The sequence below is a fragment of the Pristiophorus japonicus genome, chromosome 7 (assembly GCF_044704955.1).
Source record: "Pristiophorus japonicus isolate sPriJap1 chromosome 7, sPriJap1.hap1, whole genome shotgun sequence".
NCBI classification, from domain to species: Eukaryota; Metazoa; Chordata; class Chondrichthyes; family Pristiophoridae; genus Pristiophorus; species Pristiophorus japonicus.
In genome coordinates this window covers 50021640-50038593 of record NC_091983.1, presented here as the reverse complement: position 1 = coordinate 50038593, position 16954 = coordinate 50021640, and the positions used below count along the sequence as shown (strand labels likewise).

The 16954-nt window shown below is 45.3% G+C and overlaps 1 protein-coding gene across 2 annotated transcripts in view; it reads left to right on the top strand.

Moving 5' to 3' along the window:
* The window catches only part of LOC139267116 (peroxidasin homolog), a 324156-nt gene that overhangs the window by 186129 nt on the left and 121073 nt on the right, over window positions 1-16954 (top strand). The window contains exon 4 of one of the 2 annotated variants that reach the window (XM_070884936.1): window positions 2820-2891. The exons of the other annotated variant lie outside the window; for it this stretch is intronic. Coding sequence (XP_070741037.1) covers window positions 2820-2891 — 72 coding nt within the window. The remainder of the gene's footprint in view (window positions 1-2819; window positions 2892-16954) is intronic. 2 annotated transcript variants of the gene reach the window in all.

Genomic DNA, 16954 nt, shown 5'->3' with positions numbered 1-16954 from the left:
ATATTGCTGGACCCTATTCTAATTGCCTCACGTTTCCAGCATAGACCCACATCTGAGTGAGGTAAGCACCAATAATGAAAAGTGCTCACCTCAAATAATTTCTCAGAAGAAATGACTGACCGATTGTCAATGGGGAACAAAACAATAGACGCTGCTACATGCTCTCTCTCAGCTGGAGTGCACCAAGCTGACACAAGTTCTCTATATAACAATACTGGACACGCTCCTATTGGGACCTGCAACATGATGGATTTGAGAGGTAGTTGCTAACTGGAGGGGGAAGAGAAGTGCTGTCAGCATGGTGTTCACTTCGTGAGAGCCAGCAATTTTATCTGATTGTACTGTTGCCCAGAGTATTGGTTGTTTCTAGCGGTAGGATATTTGAGATGAGCACGTTCAATTAATAAAACTTGTCTCACTCATCTGTGACTCTATGCTGTGAGCAGGAGTGATTGTTGCTTTGAAGACTTGCATCGATAGACAAAGATTAACTGAATCCTCAAAATAGCTAATTTTATTTTTAAAATGCTCAAAGGGCTGATGAGCTTTGGCAAGTCAGTGCCCCTGCCGCTTTGCCAAATAGCTCAACAGACTACAAGCACCTTTCGCTCCTTCCACTGGAGGTGAAGAACCAGGGTGCTCTCAGATCCCACCATCTCCAGTCATGTACAGCAAAAACCTCCATCTTTCCCACCAAATCCCAGATGCAATGGCCACTAATGTTGATGCCCTAACCCATCTACTCCAAGTCCCAGTACTGTTGCCTCTAATGTAACTTCCTGTCTGAGTTGTGATGTTCCATTTAGAAAAAGAATAGCAGTGAAGATTTTAAGCAGAGCAAAAAGGAAGCGAGAAGCCAATAAAAGTGGGGGTGTTAGAGAGGGAGACAGAAGAGCAGTGGAGAAGGAAGGGAGGGAGACAAATGGGGTGAGAAAGAAGCTTGGGGAGGAGGAATAGGCTGGAGGAGAGGGAAGCTGTGGGAGGAGGAGGGAGACTGAGCATGCTGTTGCAGGGGGAAGAGAGAGCAAAGCTGAACAAGAGAGATTTAGAAAGAGTGGAGGGTGTGAAAGAAATGATGGTGGGGAAGCAAGCAAGGAAGGAGGAAGAAAGCAACAAGCTGACTTGATTTTAATGGCCATTTGGAAGGTTCGTGCTCTTGAGTTTTTTTTGGTTCCAAATTTGTTCGAGGTGTTAATAATAATCAAGCCCGTTATTACTCTCCAAATCACCATATATTAAAGAGGTAATCAAATGATCAATTCTAATAAATGAACTTTAGTCTCATTCCTCCTTGTATAGTAATTAGGGTGCAAAGGAGTGATGAATTAGCTTCATTGATATTCTGTCCATTTTGTTTAAAATTTATTGTCTTCATCTGTTAAGTTTTTTCCTTTAATTTTGATTTTCTGTACGACTTATTATCTTAACATTTTTCCATTTCTGCTATTATATGACTTTCCCTGTTTCACTCTCATGTCAGTTGTCTGGTGTGGTATAGCTAATTGCACAATAAGCCATACTGATCCAGAGTGTTTTTTTCCCTCTTTGCTGGTGTTTATAAAAGTACCAGTAAAGATGATAACACCTGATCTAGTGACTCTCTTAGTGCATTGCAGTTTTAGCATCCTTCTATTTGTGTTCAATATGGGTGCTATAACCTGGCACCTGCTGATAGCCCTCCCTCAATCAAAGATTTATGTTAACCATTCTATCGTATTGGGCTGAAAAAATAATTTTTAAGAAATGCTTTAGTCCATTGATCTGAAATTAAAACATAAAATGCTGGAAATACCGGATGAACGGTAAACACCTGAAATATTTTAATTGGTCTTTTAAAAGGTAAGACTAGTAAATGTTGGTATTCAGAAGGCTTTGGGTGTTCTTGTACACAAATTATAGAAAGTTAACATGTAGGTACAGTAAGCAATTAGGAAGGCAAATAGTATGTTTGCATTTATTGCACGGGGGTTGGAGTATAAGAGTAAGGAATTCTTGCTGCCGTTTTGGTGAGACCACACCTGGATTACTGGTCTCCTTACCAAAGGGAGGACATACTTGCCTTGGAGGGGGTGTAACAAAGGTTCATTAGATTGATTCCTGAGATGAGTGGGCTGGCCTTTGAGGAGCGATTCAGTAGAATTCAGTATATTCTCTGGAGTTTAGAAGAATGAGAGGTGATCTCACTGAAACATATAAAATTCTGAGGGGTTGACAGGTTAGATTTCAGGGGCTGTTTCCGCTGGCTGGAGAATCTAGAACGAAGGGTCATAGTCTCAGGATTCGAGGTCTGCCGTTGAGGGTTGTGAATCTTTGCAATTCTCTACCCCAGAGGGCTGTGAATACTCTCATTGAGTATATTTAAGATTAATAGATTTTTGGGTACTAATGGAATCGAGGGATTATGGGGACAGGGTGGGAAAGTGGGGTTGATGTAGGTGATCAGCCATAATACTGAATGGCGGAGCAAGCGTGAGGGGGACATATGGCCTACTCCTCCTAGTTCTTGTGTTTCTCATCACAGATGCTGACTGGTCTGTGTATTTCCTGCATTTTATGTATTTAAGATTTCCAGCATTTGCAGTTTTTCATTTTTATCTCATTGTTCCATTAACATCAGATTGGAAGCCCACTGTCTAAGCTTGTTTTAAGTTCCTTTAAAAGTTAGTGTTTCTGTATAAATTTCAACACCTGTTTAAATGGCTATTAAACTATAATCTTTGCATACCCACCAACAGATGACATCTGCTTAGATGGCCAAAATGCCTGTTTAGTGCTGTAGATGGCCAGTCACTAATACCACTGATTATTTCTTGTTTCAGCTATTTGTACAAGAATGAAATCCAATCACTTGACAGGCAAGCATTTAAGGGACTTGCCTCTCTAGAACAACTGTAAGTGCCTTTGCTATTCGTGTTCCATTGCTATTTTATTGTCTTTATCTTTCTAGTATCTTATGCTTGGCTTTGTTCAGTTTACCAGTAAAGTTTCTTTGGCTATTTGTATAGTCAGTGCTTGCATGCTTTGCATGTCACGTTTGCACAATTCAGTACTGAAAGAAAAGCGGGAAAAATGGCTGAAGAAAGGTTCGGGCTTTGGTCTTGTGAAGTTTGGACAACTAGTACCTCACTCTAATAATGAGTATGTTTGCAGCACTGTCCAATGTGTTATTTGCTTTAATTTGATAAATGTTTGCTAATGAGTAAAGAGTATTTTGCATTGTTCAAATGCCTGACACCCATCAGAAATTTGGGCTCTTCAGTTGACTCCGTATACCTGTATAGGAATTTGTTTTGCATTAATTATGGCACTTCAAGTGGGGAAACCAGCTGAATATAAATCCGTTTTTAGAAAGCAAGCATGCAAAAATTTTAGTTATCATCTCAACCAAATCGTTGAGTTATTTTGCATATAAACTATGCTATTTGTGTAATTTTGCACTCGCTCCACTTGCAATCGTTTATTGTATGGTGTGCATTTATGATTTTTTTGGCACTCTATTTACAGTACTTGCGTAACTCTCCAAAAAGTCAACACACACTCTGTACTATAAGAAGTTGAATTTGTCAAGTAATTAACCCATCATACCATTATTCTGGCTATTATTCCCTGTAACTTTTGGTAAAATCTGAAAGAATACCTTCTTGGTGTTGATGCATTTTATTAGAAACAGGTCAATTTCAAATTACCTATTGTCTTTTGATCAAAATCACTTCATAGCAATTAAGTGATGTCTATTCTTTAATGCATTGTGTTTCTTCTGTTTGCTCCTTTGCATAAAATGCTACATTTTAATGCATAATTCAACTTGAAGAAGCTCAAACATTTACAGCATTCCAAATAAACAGTTTGCTTATTGTTTGTTTGTGATCATACGCGACTTTGATTGAGGGATACCTCCATACATCATTCTGAGTACCTGGTGCTGCACCTCATTTACACCTTTCACACCTTCGCGTCACTGAATCAAGATAAATACATTCGTACACTTGTTTAATAATTTTGCCTGAAACTCTTCATTTTCAGGTGAGTTTCAGTATATTGATTTTTATTAAATTTGTGTTGTAAAGCTTATATTGGGATAGGATGCTGCAGCATATCAGTATTGGTTGCTGCAAACTTCTTTGTTGAAAATTGATTAAACTGACATTACTGATCTCTCAAATACAGTGGGACGAAATAATAAGTCGTTAATTTTACTTGTCAATACACCAGATAAATCTAGAGTACTTTGAATACTTTTGTCTCTGTCGTACAAAAGCTGCCAATTTTTTTTTAAGTATCTAACTATCCAACATGCACATCAAATTTGAATAATAAGACCTTCCTTTCATAGGTTGTAATTAAAGGAAGGCTGATTGACTGCTTGGAGCAACTTGTGGCCTCCAGTCAATTGCGACTTTAGTTTGAACCTACTGTGTACTCTTTAGTGTTCATTATTGCTAAATTCTGTCACATCCCAGCTGAATGGGGAGAATGATTCTAAAGCTCTGACTGCATTCTATATTACCACAGTAGTTGAGCAATAGTGACTGTGATACTGAAACTCGTGCTACATATATATCACCGAGATAATACTTGGGTGAAGGCACTGCAGTCTAATCGTGTTCCTGGTGTGGTTTCCTCTTTGCTTGCTGGAGGAAAATCAGCACTGGCAGCAGACATAAATGGTTATTATTTTGTTCTGGCCAAAAGCACACTTGAGTTTCAAACTGGCCTGCTGTGTGTGTGTGTGTGTTTTTTTACGTGGCTGCCCTGTGTAGACTTTCCCTGACAGCAGGGAAAGTCTATGACCACAAATCTGAGGTTTGAACCTAACTTGGAAGTAGTTGTACATGCATAATCCTGAGCTTGTGTAATCGCTTCAATATTGTTGTTGGCACTCTGAATACCATCCAGCAAGTTAAACAGAATGTCAGTAGCCTTAACACATTGTTCAAGATAAACATACAATCATACCGAATGGCTCGTAAAATCTGCAGGCATTTCAGCACATTCCTGTCTTGAGTCTGGGTAGGAGTGCGGCAGAAGGCGTGAGAAATAGACTGGAATCAGGATAAAAGGGGTTCTGGCCTTTGTGTAATTTTCAGAGGGGAGTTTGGGGGGGGGGGGGGGATGCTTGTCTGGGGTGGTACCTTTTCCACCCCTAACATGACCTCTCTCCCATGTTGGAGGTGGCAGGGACTCACTGTGCTGGGAGTTCCTCCTTCCCTGGCCTCAGTGGGACCAGATGTAACTATTGAGGAATGCGCGCCCAGAGAGATGAGGTAAATGGGCCTCCTGAAGGGAAAGGGTCTGGACCTCTGAGCAAACGGTAAATTATAAAAATAAAATTTTCATCCTCCACCCCCGTAAAACTGCAACGAACACTTGCGTTTTCAGCCTTTGTGGGCTGGTGGGTGCCTGAGATGTGTTTGCCGGGTCCGTCTGATTAGGTGTGTTCCCCCTGACTCTCTGGTGGGGTCAGTGCTCGAGGGCACTGACTTGCTACACTACTGTCAGGTTTGCCTCCCTGAGCAGTTTTGGGGCCAGCAAGTTTCACATTGGTTGCAAATACATTGCCATACTGATTTTTCACCGTTTGTGTTAGAGAGCTCATAATTAATGCAGTATTTGGTTTAAAATCAAGCAAAGAAAGGAACAAGGAAATATGGCTATAGATAGAATCTTCAAGGCTGGCAGCACTCTACACACCATGTTCTCCAACCTTCAATTATTTATCCTATCCTCTGTTTTAAAATACATTGCACATGTTCCTCCATTATTACTCAATTATAAAAAATGTACTACAAATGGCTCAATTCATTCAACATCTATAAACAATCATTCTGTCTAACTAAAATGCTTATGTGAAATAATATTCAAAAGCTGGCAAAAAGCTCATTCTTTTGGTAGAATAAGTAGATATTGGGCACAGAAGAGGTGTAGAGAGTAGAGTTAGAATTCAGGAAGCATGAAATCAAATGGACTAAAGGATCCAAACTAATCCTGTGATTTTTGTTAGAAGTCTGTGCAGGTCAGTGTTGTTGCAAATATATTTTTATGGCTGTGAAAAGGGGAAATGTATTGGCTCCGGTGACATTTTGCTCACAAAGGTGAAATTACCAACAAAGATCTTTTTTAAGATAAATTTGTATCTTGTTATTGACAATATAAAATAGAAAGGAAAAAAAGAAAAGGAAGACTTGCATTTATATATAGCACCTTTTACAACCACCTGACGTTCCACATGGCTTTACAACTGATGAAGTAATTTTGAAGTGTTGTCGCTGTTGTAATATAGGAAACGGAGCAGCCAATTTGCACGCAGCAAGCACCCACAAACAGCAATGTGGTAATGACCAGATAATCTGTTTTTGTTATGTTGATTGAGGGATAAATATTGGCTAGGACACCGGGGATAACTCCCTTGCTCTTCTTAGAAATAGTGCCATGGAATCTTTTCCGTCCACCTGAAAGAGCAGACAGGACCTCAGTTTAATGTCGCATCCAAAAGACAGCACCTCCGACAGTGCAGCACTCCCTCAGCACTGCACTGGAATGTCAGCTTAGATTGTTGTGCTCAAGTCTCTGAAGTGAGACTTGAACCCATAACCTTCTGACTCAGGCGAGAGTGCTATTCACTGAGCCAATGGCTGACAATAGATTATATTTGTGTCCATATTTAGGAGATGATTAATCTTTCAGACATACTGTTCATAATATGTATTGTATATTTTCTCAGTTCCATCTGTTAACTTCCCAAGAATGTTCGGTCAATTGTTTGAAGTATTTGGACGGTTAGTATTTAGTGTTATTGGTCTTGATCCCAGGTTACAGTCCTTGGATGTAAATCAATTAGGAATTGAGACAACTGTGAACTAGATGTTACTGTGATGATGAGAACCAATTCCTCTTGTTGTAGTTGCTGGAAGGATGAACTTGTCATCACGAACACCTTGTTCCGCCACAGGGACAAATACAAGGCATCATGGCAACACCCTCTCTCCAAACACTGCCACCTGCTTGACTATGCGCAGAACCTGCGCCATGACAGGAGCTGATGACTGCTGGATGGACCACCACCTAATCCAATGCATCATTGACATCAACATAGCCCCAAAATGGAAGGGGCAGCAGAAGCAGTGCTGCAAAAAAGTCAATGCCGGGGCACTTAAGCTGGCACTAAGACCCAGCTAAGGGAGCCCTATACAACCAGTGCCTCACAGCTAACCTGGCGTGCTTTGATGACCCTGAGACGCAGAAGAGACACCTGCAAAGAGACGCTCGGTCACTCAACCAGGAAACACCAGGATTGGTTTGATGAGAATGATCAGGAGATCCGAGAGCTAATAGATCGCAAGCGCAGGGCATTTCTGAATCTTAAACAACAACCCAAATCAGGAACAGCAAAGTAGTATTACAGACGGCTCAAGGCTGAGGTCCAACAAAAAACCCGGGACCTAAAGACAGCTGGTGGATGGAGAAAGCACAGGAGATACAACAACTAGCTGACAGCCATGATGTGTGAGGATTCTTCATCACAGTCAAGGCCACCTACGGTCCAAACACCCAAGGCCCCACCCCACTGCTGGCCAAGAACGGGGAAACGCTCATCAAGGACACCGAGGCAGTCGGGGCTCGCTGGAAGGAGCACTTTGAAGATCTCCTCAATCGAGATTCTGCCTTTGACTCGAGTGTTCTCGACTCCATCCCACAGTATGCTACCTGCCACCACCTCAGTAAAATCCCAACACTGCACGAGGTAGAAAAAGCCATAATAAGGCTTAAAAACATAAGGCTACGGGAGCGGATGGAATCCCTGCTGAGGCACTGAAGTATGCTGGCGCGAATGCATGACCTCATCTCTCTCATCTAGAGGGAGGAGAGCATGCTGGGAGATCTGAGATGCAGTGATCGTGACCATCTTTAAAAAAGGGGACAAGTCCAACTGTAGCATCTACAGAGGAATCTCCTTGTGATCAGCCACTGGCAAAGTCGCCGCTAGAGTCCTCCTCAACCGTCTTCTCCCTGTGGCTGAGGAGCTCCTCCCGGAGTCACAGTGCGGATTTCGTCCCCTACGGGACACAACAGACATGATTTTTGCAGTGCGACAGCTGCAGGAAAAATGCAGGTAACAGCACCAGCCCTTATACATGGCCGCCTTCGACCTTACAAAGGCCTTTGACACTGTCAACCGCGAGGGTCTATGGAGCGTCCTCCTCTGTTTTGGATGCCCCCAAAAGTTCATAACCATCCTCTGCTTGCTCCACGACGACCTGCAGGCTGTGATCCTTACCAATGGATTCATTACAGACCCAATCCATGTCCGGACCAGGGTCAAATAGGGCTGCGTCATCGCCCCAACCCTCTTCTCAACCTTCCTCGCTGCCATGCTCCACCTCAGTCAACAAGCTCCCTGCTGGAGTGGAACTAAACTACAGAACCAGTGGGAACCTGTTCAACCTTCACTGTCTCCAGGCCAGGTCCAAGACCACCTCAACCTCTCGTCGAGCTACAGTACCCAGAGGATGCCTGCGTCTGCACACATACAGAGGCTGAACTCCAGGACTTAGTTGACGTATTTACTGAGGTGTACGAAAGCATAGGCCTTACGCTCAACATCCGTAAGACAAAGGTCCTCCACCAGCCTGTCCTCTCCTCACAGCACTGCCCCCTAATCATGAAGATCCATGATGCAGCCCTGGACAATATGGACCATTTTCCATACCCTGGGAGCCTCTTATCAACAAGAGCTGACATTGACGACGAGATTCAACACCGCCTCCAGTGCACCAGTGCAGCCTTCGGTCGCCTAAGGAAAAGGGTGTTTGAAGACCAGGCCCTCAAAACTGCCACCAAGCTCATGGTCTACAGGGCTGTAGTAATGCCCGCCCTTCTGTATGGCTCAGAGACATGGACCATGTACAGTTGACACCTCATGTCGTTGGAGAAATACCACCAACGATGCCTCTACAAGATCCTACAAATCCCCTGGGAGGACAAATGCACCAACATTAGCATCCTTGACCAGGCCAACATCCCCAGCATTGAAGCACAGACCACACTTGATCAGCTCCGCTGGGCAGGCCACATCGTTCGCATGCCTGACACGAGACTCCCACTTGGAACGCCTTCACAGCAAACAAGTCAAAGGTGGGCAGAGGAAACATTATAGGGACACCCTCAAAGCCTCCCTGATAAAGTGCAACATCCCCACTGACACCTGAGAGTCCCTGGCCAAAGACCGCCATAAGTGGAGGAACTGCATCCGGGATGGCACTGAGCTCCTCGAGTCTCATTGCCGAGAGCATGCAGAAATCAAGCGCAGGCAGCAGAAAGAGCGTGCGAAAAACCTGTCCCACCTGCCCTTTCCTTCAACGACTATCTGTCCCACCTGTGACCGGGAATGTGGTTCTCGTATTGGACTATACAGCTACCTAAGGACTCATTCTAAGAGTGGAAGCGAGTCTTCCTCGATTCTGAGGGACTGTCTATGATGATGTTGTTTTGCAGACAGTTACAGAAACCTTCAAGTAGTGGTTTGTGGTTCTTGTACTGATCTGAAGGTTGCTACCCCTTGAAAAAAATGGGTGATGGGACTTTAGCGGAAAAGTGAGCAAGGTTTACTCACTTATGGTTGCACCCTGCCCAATCCTGAGCCATGCTTCTGGCTGATGTCTATCCTTTGTTTGTAGATCTGGCAGCTCCGAGCTTAGGACATAGGGGTGTAGGAATTTTTTTTCCACCCTTCTGAGTGTTTGCAGCCCCACACCCCAACTTCCCAGGCTGTGCCTCCCTCCACCTCCTCCCTCACATGCCAACATCAAAAGTGGGTTTGCTCCAACCCGTGAGTTTCTCATGGCCTGGCCACCAATTCTACCTTTACCCACTTGTGTACGTTGCAGTGCATATCAAATACTCCCTGCTTAATCCCAAGTAATTAATTATTATTTTGCTAATCTTGTACTCTGTGGGGCTGGATACCAACGGAATTCAGCAGCCACGCTGCAGAGTGCAATGGCCACCGACCTTTTGTGTAATGGCCGCCGTTATCAAAATTCTACTACTGCTGTGACCTGCTCTCTTCTCTGCCCCCTCCCCCCACCTCCACTGCTGCCGATCCGTCCTAAGTGCGTCATCACGGTGCGCACCGCCGATGTTTCTTCCGCCGCCCGCCCCCCGCCATCACTGACTGCGAAATTCTGCCGTGAAAATCTACCCCCCTGCCAGGAGGTGTGAAAAGTTTCTTTTTTCAGGTGGTCCAGTGAGGCTGTGGCCTTCTAAAATGGCGGTGCAGCTCCCATTAAAGGGGAGGACGCATAGCCACCATGTTTTTTTTGTCGGTCGACTGCCATGTCGGTCTGACAATTATACCTTTGCGTTCGACCATACCACCAACAGGCAGTCTGGCACCCCTTCTTGGGCAAAAAAGGAACGACTATAATCATGGGTGATTTTAATCTTCAGGAAGTGTTCATAGAGTGTATCCAGGATGGCTTCCTTGAACAGTATGTTATGGAACCAACCAGAGAGCAGGTTATCTTAGATCTGGTACTGTGTAATGAGACAGGATTAATAAATGATTTCCTAGTAGACGATCACCTAGGAAAGTGTGATCATAGCATGGTTTAATTTCAATTTCAGTTGGAGGGTGAGAAAGTTGAATCTGAAACCAGTGTCCTGAGCTTAAATAAAGGTATAAAGGCAGAGTTGGCTAAAGTGGACTAGGAAAATAGAATGAAGAGTAAGACGGTTGATGAGCAGTGGCGGACATTTAGGGAAATATTTCATAACTCTCAACAAAGATATATTCCAGTGAGAAGGAAAGACTGTAAGAGAAGGGAGAACCATCTGTGGCTAACTAAGGAAATAAAGGATGGTATCAAATTGAAAACAATGGCATACAAAGTGACCAAGATTAGTGGGAGGCCAGAGGATTGGGCAACTTAAAAAAAAAACACCAATGGACGACGAAAAAATAGAGAGGGAAGATAGATTATGAAAGTAAACTAACAAAAAATATAAAAGCAGATAGTAAAAGTTTCTACAGGTACATAAAAAGGAAGAGAGTGGCTAAAGTAAATGTTGATCCCTTAGAGGATGATACTGGGGAATTAATAATGGGGAACAGGGAAATGGCAGAGATGTTGAACAAATATTTTGTATCGGTCTTCATGGTAGAAGACACTAAAAGCATCCCAATAGTGGATAATCAAGGGTCTATAGGGAGGGGAGGAACTTAAAACAATCACTATCATTGAAGAAAAAGTACTCAGTAAAATAATGGGACTAAAGGTGGACAAGTCCCCTGTACCTGATTGCTTGCATCCTAGGCCCCAATTTTGCCCAGCACTGGGCGCCGAGGCCAAGTCCAAAGATTCCCCAATGTCGGGGCGCCAGCATCTACTACCAGTGACAGAATGTTTGGCGTCATATATTCTGCCGCTGGTGTACCTGTAAAAGAAGGTTGCGCGCATTTCTGTACATAAGGCAAACTTTCCGCACCAACCATATTTTTAAAAACCGGCCCAGAGACTCTAGAAACACCGTAGGAAAACCCTTGCCTGCAGTTAGAGGCCCGCTCCTATCCCCGGCCGAAGGGACTCCCTGTTTCTTACAAATAAACTTTAAGGTAATTTAAAAAGCAAATACTAACTATATGCAGGTATAAAATTAAAAATAAATATAAACTTACCAATACGGATGCTCCTGCGATGAAAAATGAATGCTGGCAAAAAAAAGAAAAAATCTTTACCTTTTTCCATCGATGTTCTCACTGCCCAAAATCATCCAAATAGTGCAGTGAAACCTTTTTCAAACCTCCAATAATGAAAAATCAGCATACATATCGGAGTCGTCTCCTTTTGGCATCCAGTTCAGCCTTCTCCCCATTCTCCTCGACATCGATTGCAGATGCTGCTCGCCCCCGGCCGAAGGTCTGCACACACAGGACAGTGCAACACACTCCAGGCTCAAAGGGAAGCAGCAGTGACCTCTAGTAAAGTTGGAATATTACATTGAATTAAAGAAATAATCCCACCACAAATCTTTTATGTTTTTATGGAGTATTGGAGGGATTAGGTGGAAAATACATAATTTATATTAAATATTCCCACTACAAATCTGTTATGTTTTAAAGGAGTGTTGGAGTGCTTAGTGGACAATAATACTAAGTTGTTCATGGATCCAGACTGGTTGAGGGTCACTGATACATGCACCATGGTCCTTCGTTGCATGCATCAGTGATCCAGAACAAAGCAGGATCCATGAATACCTTCGTTCTGGAACCTGCCCCTGTATCATTTAAACTAATAGGTTGCAAGGGGTGAAGCCATTTTACATGTTGAGTCCAGTTATCTTGTAATATTTATTAGTGCAGCATTAAAAAATCAAGTGTTGGAGTCAGGTTAAAAGTCACAAATTAAAATATTTATTAAACATTTGCACAGCACAGTTGAAATTAGCTTGACTTTATTTATCTTTAAACTTTCCTAACTTTAAAAATTTTGTTCTTTGTAAAGTTTGCCACGGTTTTGAATAATCAACTAAGGCAACCAAAAAACAAACAAGACATTTACCCTCTTCCTTAGCGCTGTGCGCCAATCCTGCCCCCGTAGATGCTGCTACCCCTGCGCTTGCCCGTAGTTGCAGACTTCTGCTTCCTTGCCCTCCGCCCCCCGCCTAGGTGCAATCTGTTCCTTTTCCGGCGTGGTGTTTCTTGATGCTGGGCTACAACAGGTACAGAGCCAAAATGTGTCATAGTGGAATGCCTGGGTTCCTCTTTGTCATCAACCTCATCCTCAGGATCAATCTTTGAATTTGGTGCAGAGTGGAAAGCGCTCCTCACATTAAGGACAGCCTGGGTGAGCCCCCCCCCCCATTGCCGATACTACCTCGATCAATCATCCTGTAATGACTGTCCCCCCCAACTCCTGCCCTCACCCCACCAAAGGCTTCCAGGAGCAATTGAGATTGTTCGATGTTCTCCCCGCTCATCCCCACAAAATGTCTTTATTTTCTCAGAGTCCAGTGTTTCTGCAACAGGTCTGGAGTTCACCCTCCTATGACGTCTCGCTGGTGTGGCTTGCTGCGACACACTTGTACCTGCAGCCTCACACCTAGATTCAATCATGAAAGGGCTTGGAATCCTCGAGGGGTTCAGCACCTCCAAATCCAGGGTAACCATCTTGTCGTCCATGACTTCTTGCTGCCCATCATTCTCCTGAATTGGAATATCTGGTGTGGTGTTTTCTTGAACATTCTCTCCTTCAACTTCAGGTGCATCTTCTGTCTCTTCCTGATGCTCCACCTCTGTGAAACAAAAGATAGATGCTTGGTTCATTGAGGAAGGAGAAGCGTAGGAAGTATGGGCCCAAGTTTCGAGCCGCGCCTAGAACGGCGCAGTCCCGACCTGGACGCCCGTTTTTCGCGCCACAAAGTGCGCCTAAAAAAAAAACCTCCGTATTCTCCGGCTCCCTGCAGGTCTTCTGGCCCTCGGCGCAGCGCAGCAGGAGCTGTAAGGGGCGGAGCCAGGTCCCTGCGCTGAAAACAGTGCCGGGACCTCTGCACATGCGCGCTACAGTGGGCGCGCAAGTGCAGTAGCTCCAGGCGCCTGAAACTGTGTGGGAGAGGCCCGAAGCACGCAGCCCCTAGCCCTGGCCGAATGGCCTCACTGGGGCTGCGTGAATAAGGCTCCTCCCACACCCAGGGCCCAAGTTTCCACATGATTCGCGCCTGATTTTTAGGAGCAACTGGTGGAGAACGGACTATTTTAGAAATCGCAATTCTGCACATTTTTTTTTCTGCAGTTCTAGTCAGGTAGAACAGTTCTAGTTTAGAACAGAATTTTTTCTTCAAAAGGGGGCGTGTCCGGCCACTGACGCCTGATTTGAAAGTTTCCACAGTGAAAATGTACTCCAAACTAAAGTAGAATGGCGCCAGTGAAGATTTTTGTAGAACTGAAAAAACCTGTTCTACACATTAAAAAATCAGGCGCAGGTTACAAATTAGGTGCCCAGAACGAGGAGGGGGGGAAGGGAACTCATTAAATTTGACAATAAATCCTTATTTATACTTCTACAAATATTATACAAATAAATCCAACCTGAATAAACATTTATAAGCCAAGCAAAGATTAAATAAACCATCTTCCTACCTGTGTGAAAGTGCTTCAGCCAGGGAGAATTCTGCAGCTGTTCGTGCCGCTGAGCGAGAGAGGGAGAGAGAGGGAGAGAGAGGGAGAGAGAGGGAGAGAGAGGGAGACGGGGGAGCGGGTGTCGGGTCGGGGGGAGGGAGCGGGCCTTGGGTCGGGGCTGGGGGGGGGGGGGAGAGCGGGTCTCGGGTCTCTGTCGGGGCGGGGGGGAGCGGGTCTCGGGTCGGGGGGGGGGAGAGCGGGTGTCGGGGCGGGGGGGGGAGCGGGTCTCGGGTCGGGGGGGGCGCGGGTGTCGGGGCGGGGTGGAGCGGGTGTCGGGTAGGGTCTGGTCGGGGGGGGGGGGAGCGAGTGTCGGGTTTGGTCGGGCGGGGAGCAGGAGCTGGCCGTGGGAGGAGCCTCATTCACGCAGCCCCAGTGAGGCCATTGGGCCAGGGCTAGCGGCTGCGTGCTTCGGGCCCCTCCCACACAGTTCGGCGCCTGGAGCTACTGCACTTGCGTGCCGACTGTAGCGCGCATGTGCAGAGGTCCCGGCACTGTTTTCAGTGCAGGGACCTGGCTCTGCCCCCCCCACAGCTCGTGCCGGCTGCGCCGAGTGCCACAGGACCTGTAAGTCGGTGGAGACTACCGAGGATTTTTTTAGGGGCGCCCGTTTTTTTTCTTGTGGAAACTTGGGCCCCCAGCTCCTGCTTCCTCCCGACCCGACTCGACTCCCGCTTCCCTCTCGCCCCCGGACCGGACCCGACACCTGCTCCCCCCCCTCCCCGGACCTGACCCGACACCCGTTCATTGACACTATCCTTTGCTTCAGGGCTATTAGTTGCAGCCTACTTGGCAGACCTCCTCCAGTTTGTGACCGTTCTCGGTTGATCTGTGGCACCTTCTGCAAAGATGAAAATGGAACTTTTTAAGAGAGGGTCCTTCTGAACATGCGTGCACACAGGCACACAGTTCACATTTACAGATGTTATTGCAGTGCGTAAATATACATTTATTTGGGCTTTTAAATATAACTTATTACTTACAGTCACTGCTTCCCTGCCTCCCTGATAAAGTGCGGCATCCCCACCGACACCTGGGAGTCCCTGGCTAAAGACTGCCCTGAGTGGAGGAAGTGCATCCGGGAGGGCGTTGAGCGCCTCGTGTCTCATCGCCGAATGCATGTAGAAAACAAGCGCAGGCAAGCGGAAGGAACACGCGGCAAACCTGTCCCATCCTCCCTTTACCCTCAACGACTGTCTGTCCCACCTGTGGCAGGGACTGTGGCTCTAGTATTGGACTGTTCAGCCACCTAAGGACTCATCCTAAGAGTGGAAGGCAGGTCTTCCTCCATTCCGAGGGACTGCCTATGATGATGATGCTTGTCCAAGATCCTGCCACTTCTTTTTCAGCTGCGCGCCGGTTCTCGGGGTCATGGACATTCCATTAAACTCGACTGCGACCTGGTCCAAAACTTTTGCGAGTGCAGACGCTTTAAGCTTATTTTTACCAAAGCTCCCCTTGTTCTCAAGAACACCCCATCTACTCTCAATTAAGTCTACCAGGGGCTCAGTTTCTTCTGAGAGAGATCTCTTCGCCCTTACGGTTTCCCATTCTCTGGCCCTGGCTCTTTCGCCTTTTCTGCGTCCTGCCATTGCAGCCATCTCGTGAACAAAGCTGTATTTCCTACCTGCGAATCTCAGTGGTGATCCACACAGTCCCCACAGGTGCTGTTTTTTTTAATACTTTCTACTGCGCATGTGCAAATGTTTTATTATTTTTTCTTGTGCGCACGCAATGTGGGTTTCAGAAAAAACTTTTTTTTGAGCGCGGTGCACGATTTGGTGCCTTTTTTTTTCAGCACATGCGCTCTGCGGTTTCAGCACACATTGGTGGCTCAGCCAATTCGGATCAGGTAGCACTGGCGCCAGAGGGTGCACATTGTGGTGAGAAAACTCTACATTTTTATTTTCAGCGCTGAGGGGCTGAAAGAAAAAACAGGTGTCCAGGTAAGTGAATGCCATTTTTCTTCTTTGGGGAAACTTGGAGCCCCTATTGTCTTAAAATAAATGGCTGCAAAATTAGTGGATGCAAAGTGGCATGTTGGATCCAAAATTGGCTTAGAGGTAGGAAGCAAAGGGCATTGGTTGATGGATGTTTTTGTGACTGGAAGGATGTTTCCAGTGGAGTTCTGCAGGGCTCAGTACTGGGTCCCTTGCTTTTTGTGTTATACATCAATGATCTAGATTCGAATATAGAGGTTATGATTAAGAAGTTTGCAGATGACACCAAAATTGGCTGTGTGGTTGATAATGAAGAGGAAAGTCATGAGCTGCAGGAGGATATCAATCTAATGGTCAGGTGGGCAGAACAGTGGCAAATGGAATTTAATTCAGAGACGTGTGAGGTAATGTACTTGGGGAGGGCTAATAAGGAAAGGGTATTCACATTAAGCAGTAGGCCACTTAATAGTGTAGATGAACAAAGGGACCTTGGAGTGCTTGTCCACAGATCCATGAAGGTACCAGGCCAGGTGGTTAAGAAGGCTATAAATAAGGAGACCAAAACTGTACGCAGTACTCTCGGTTCGACCTCATCAATATCCTATACAGTTGTAGCAGGACTTCTCTGCTTTTATACTCCATCTCCTTTTGAGAGGTGATCTTTTTGAAACATATAAGATACTGAGGGGGCTCGACAATTTAGATGCAGATACGGAATGCTTGCCTTTCTTGGCTGAGGCATAGAATACAAGAGCAGGGAGGTTATGCTTAAATTGTATAATACTCTGGTTAGGCCACAGCTGGAGTACTACCTGCAGGTCTGGTCGCCGTATTATAGGAAGGA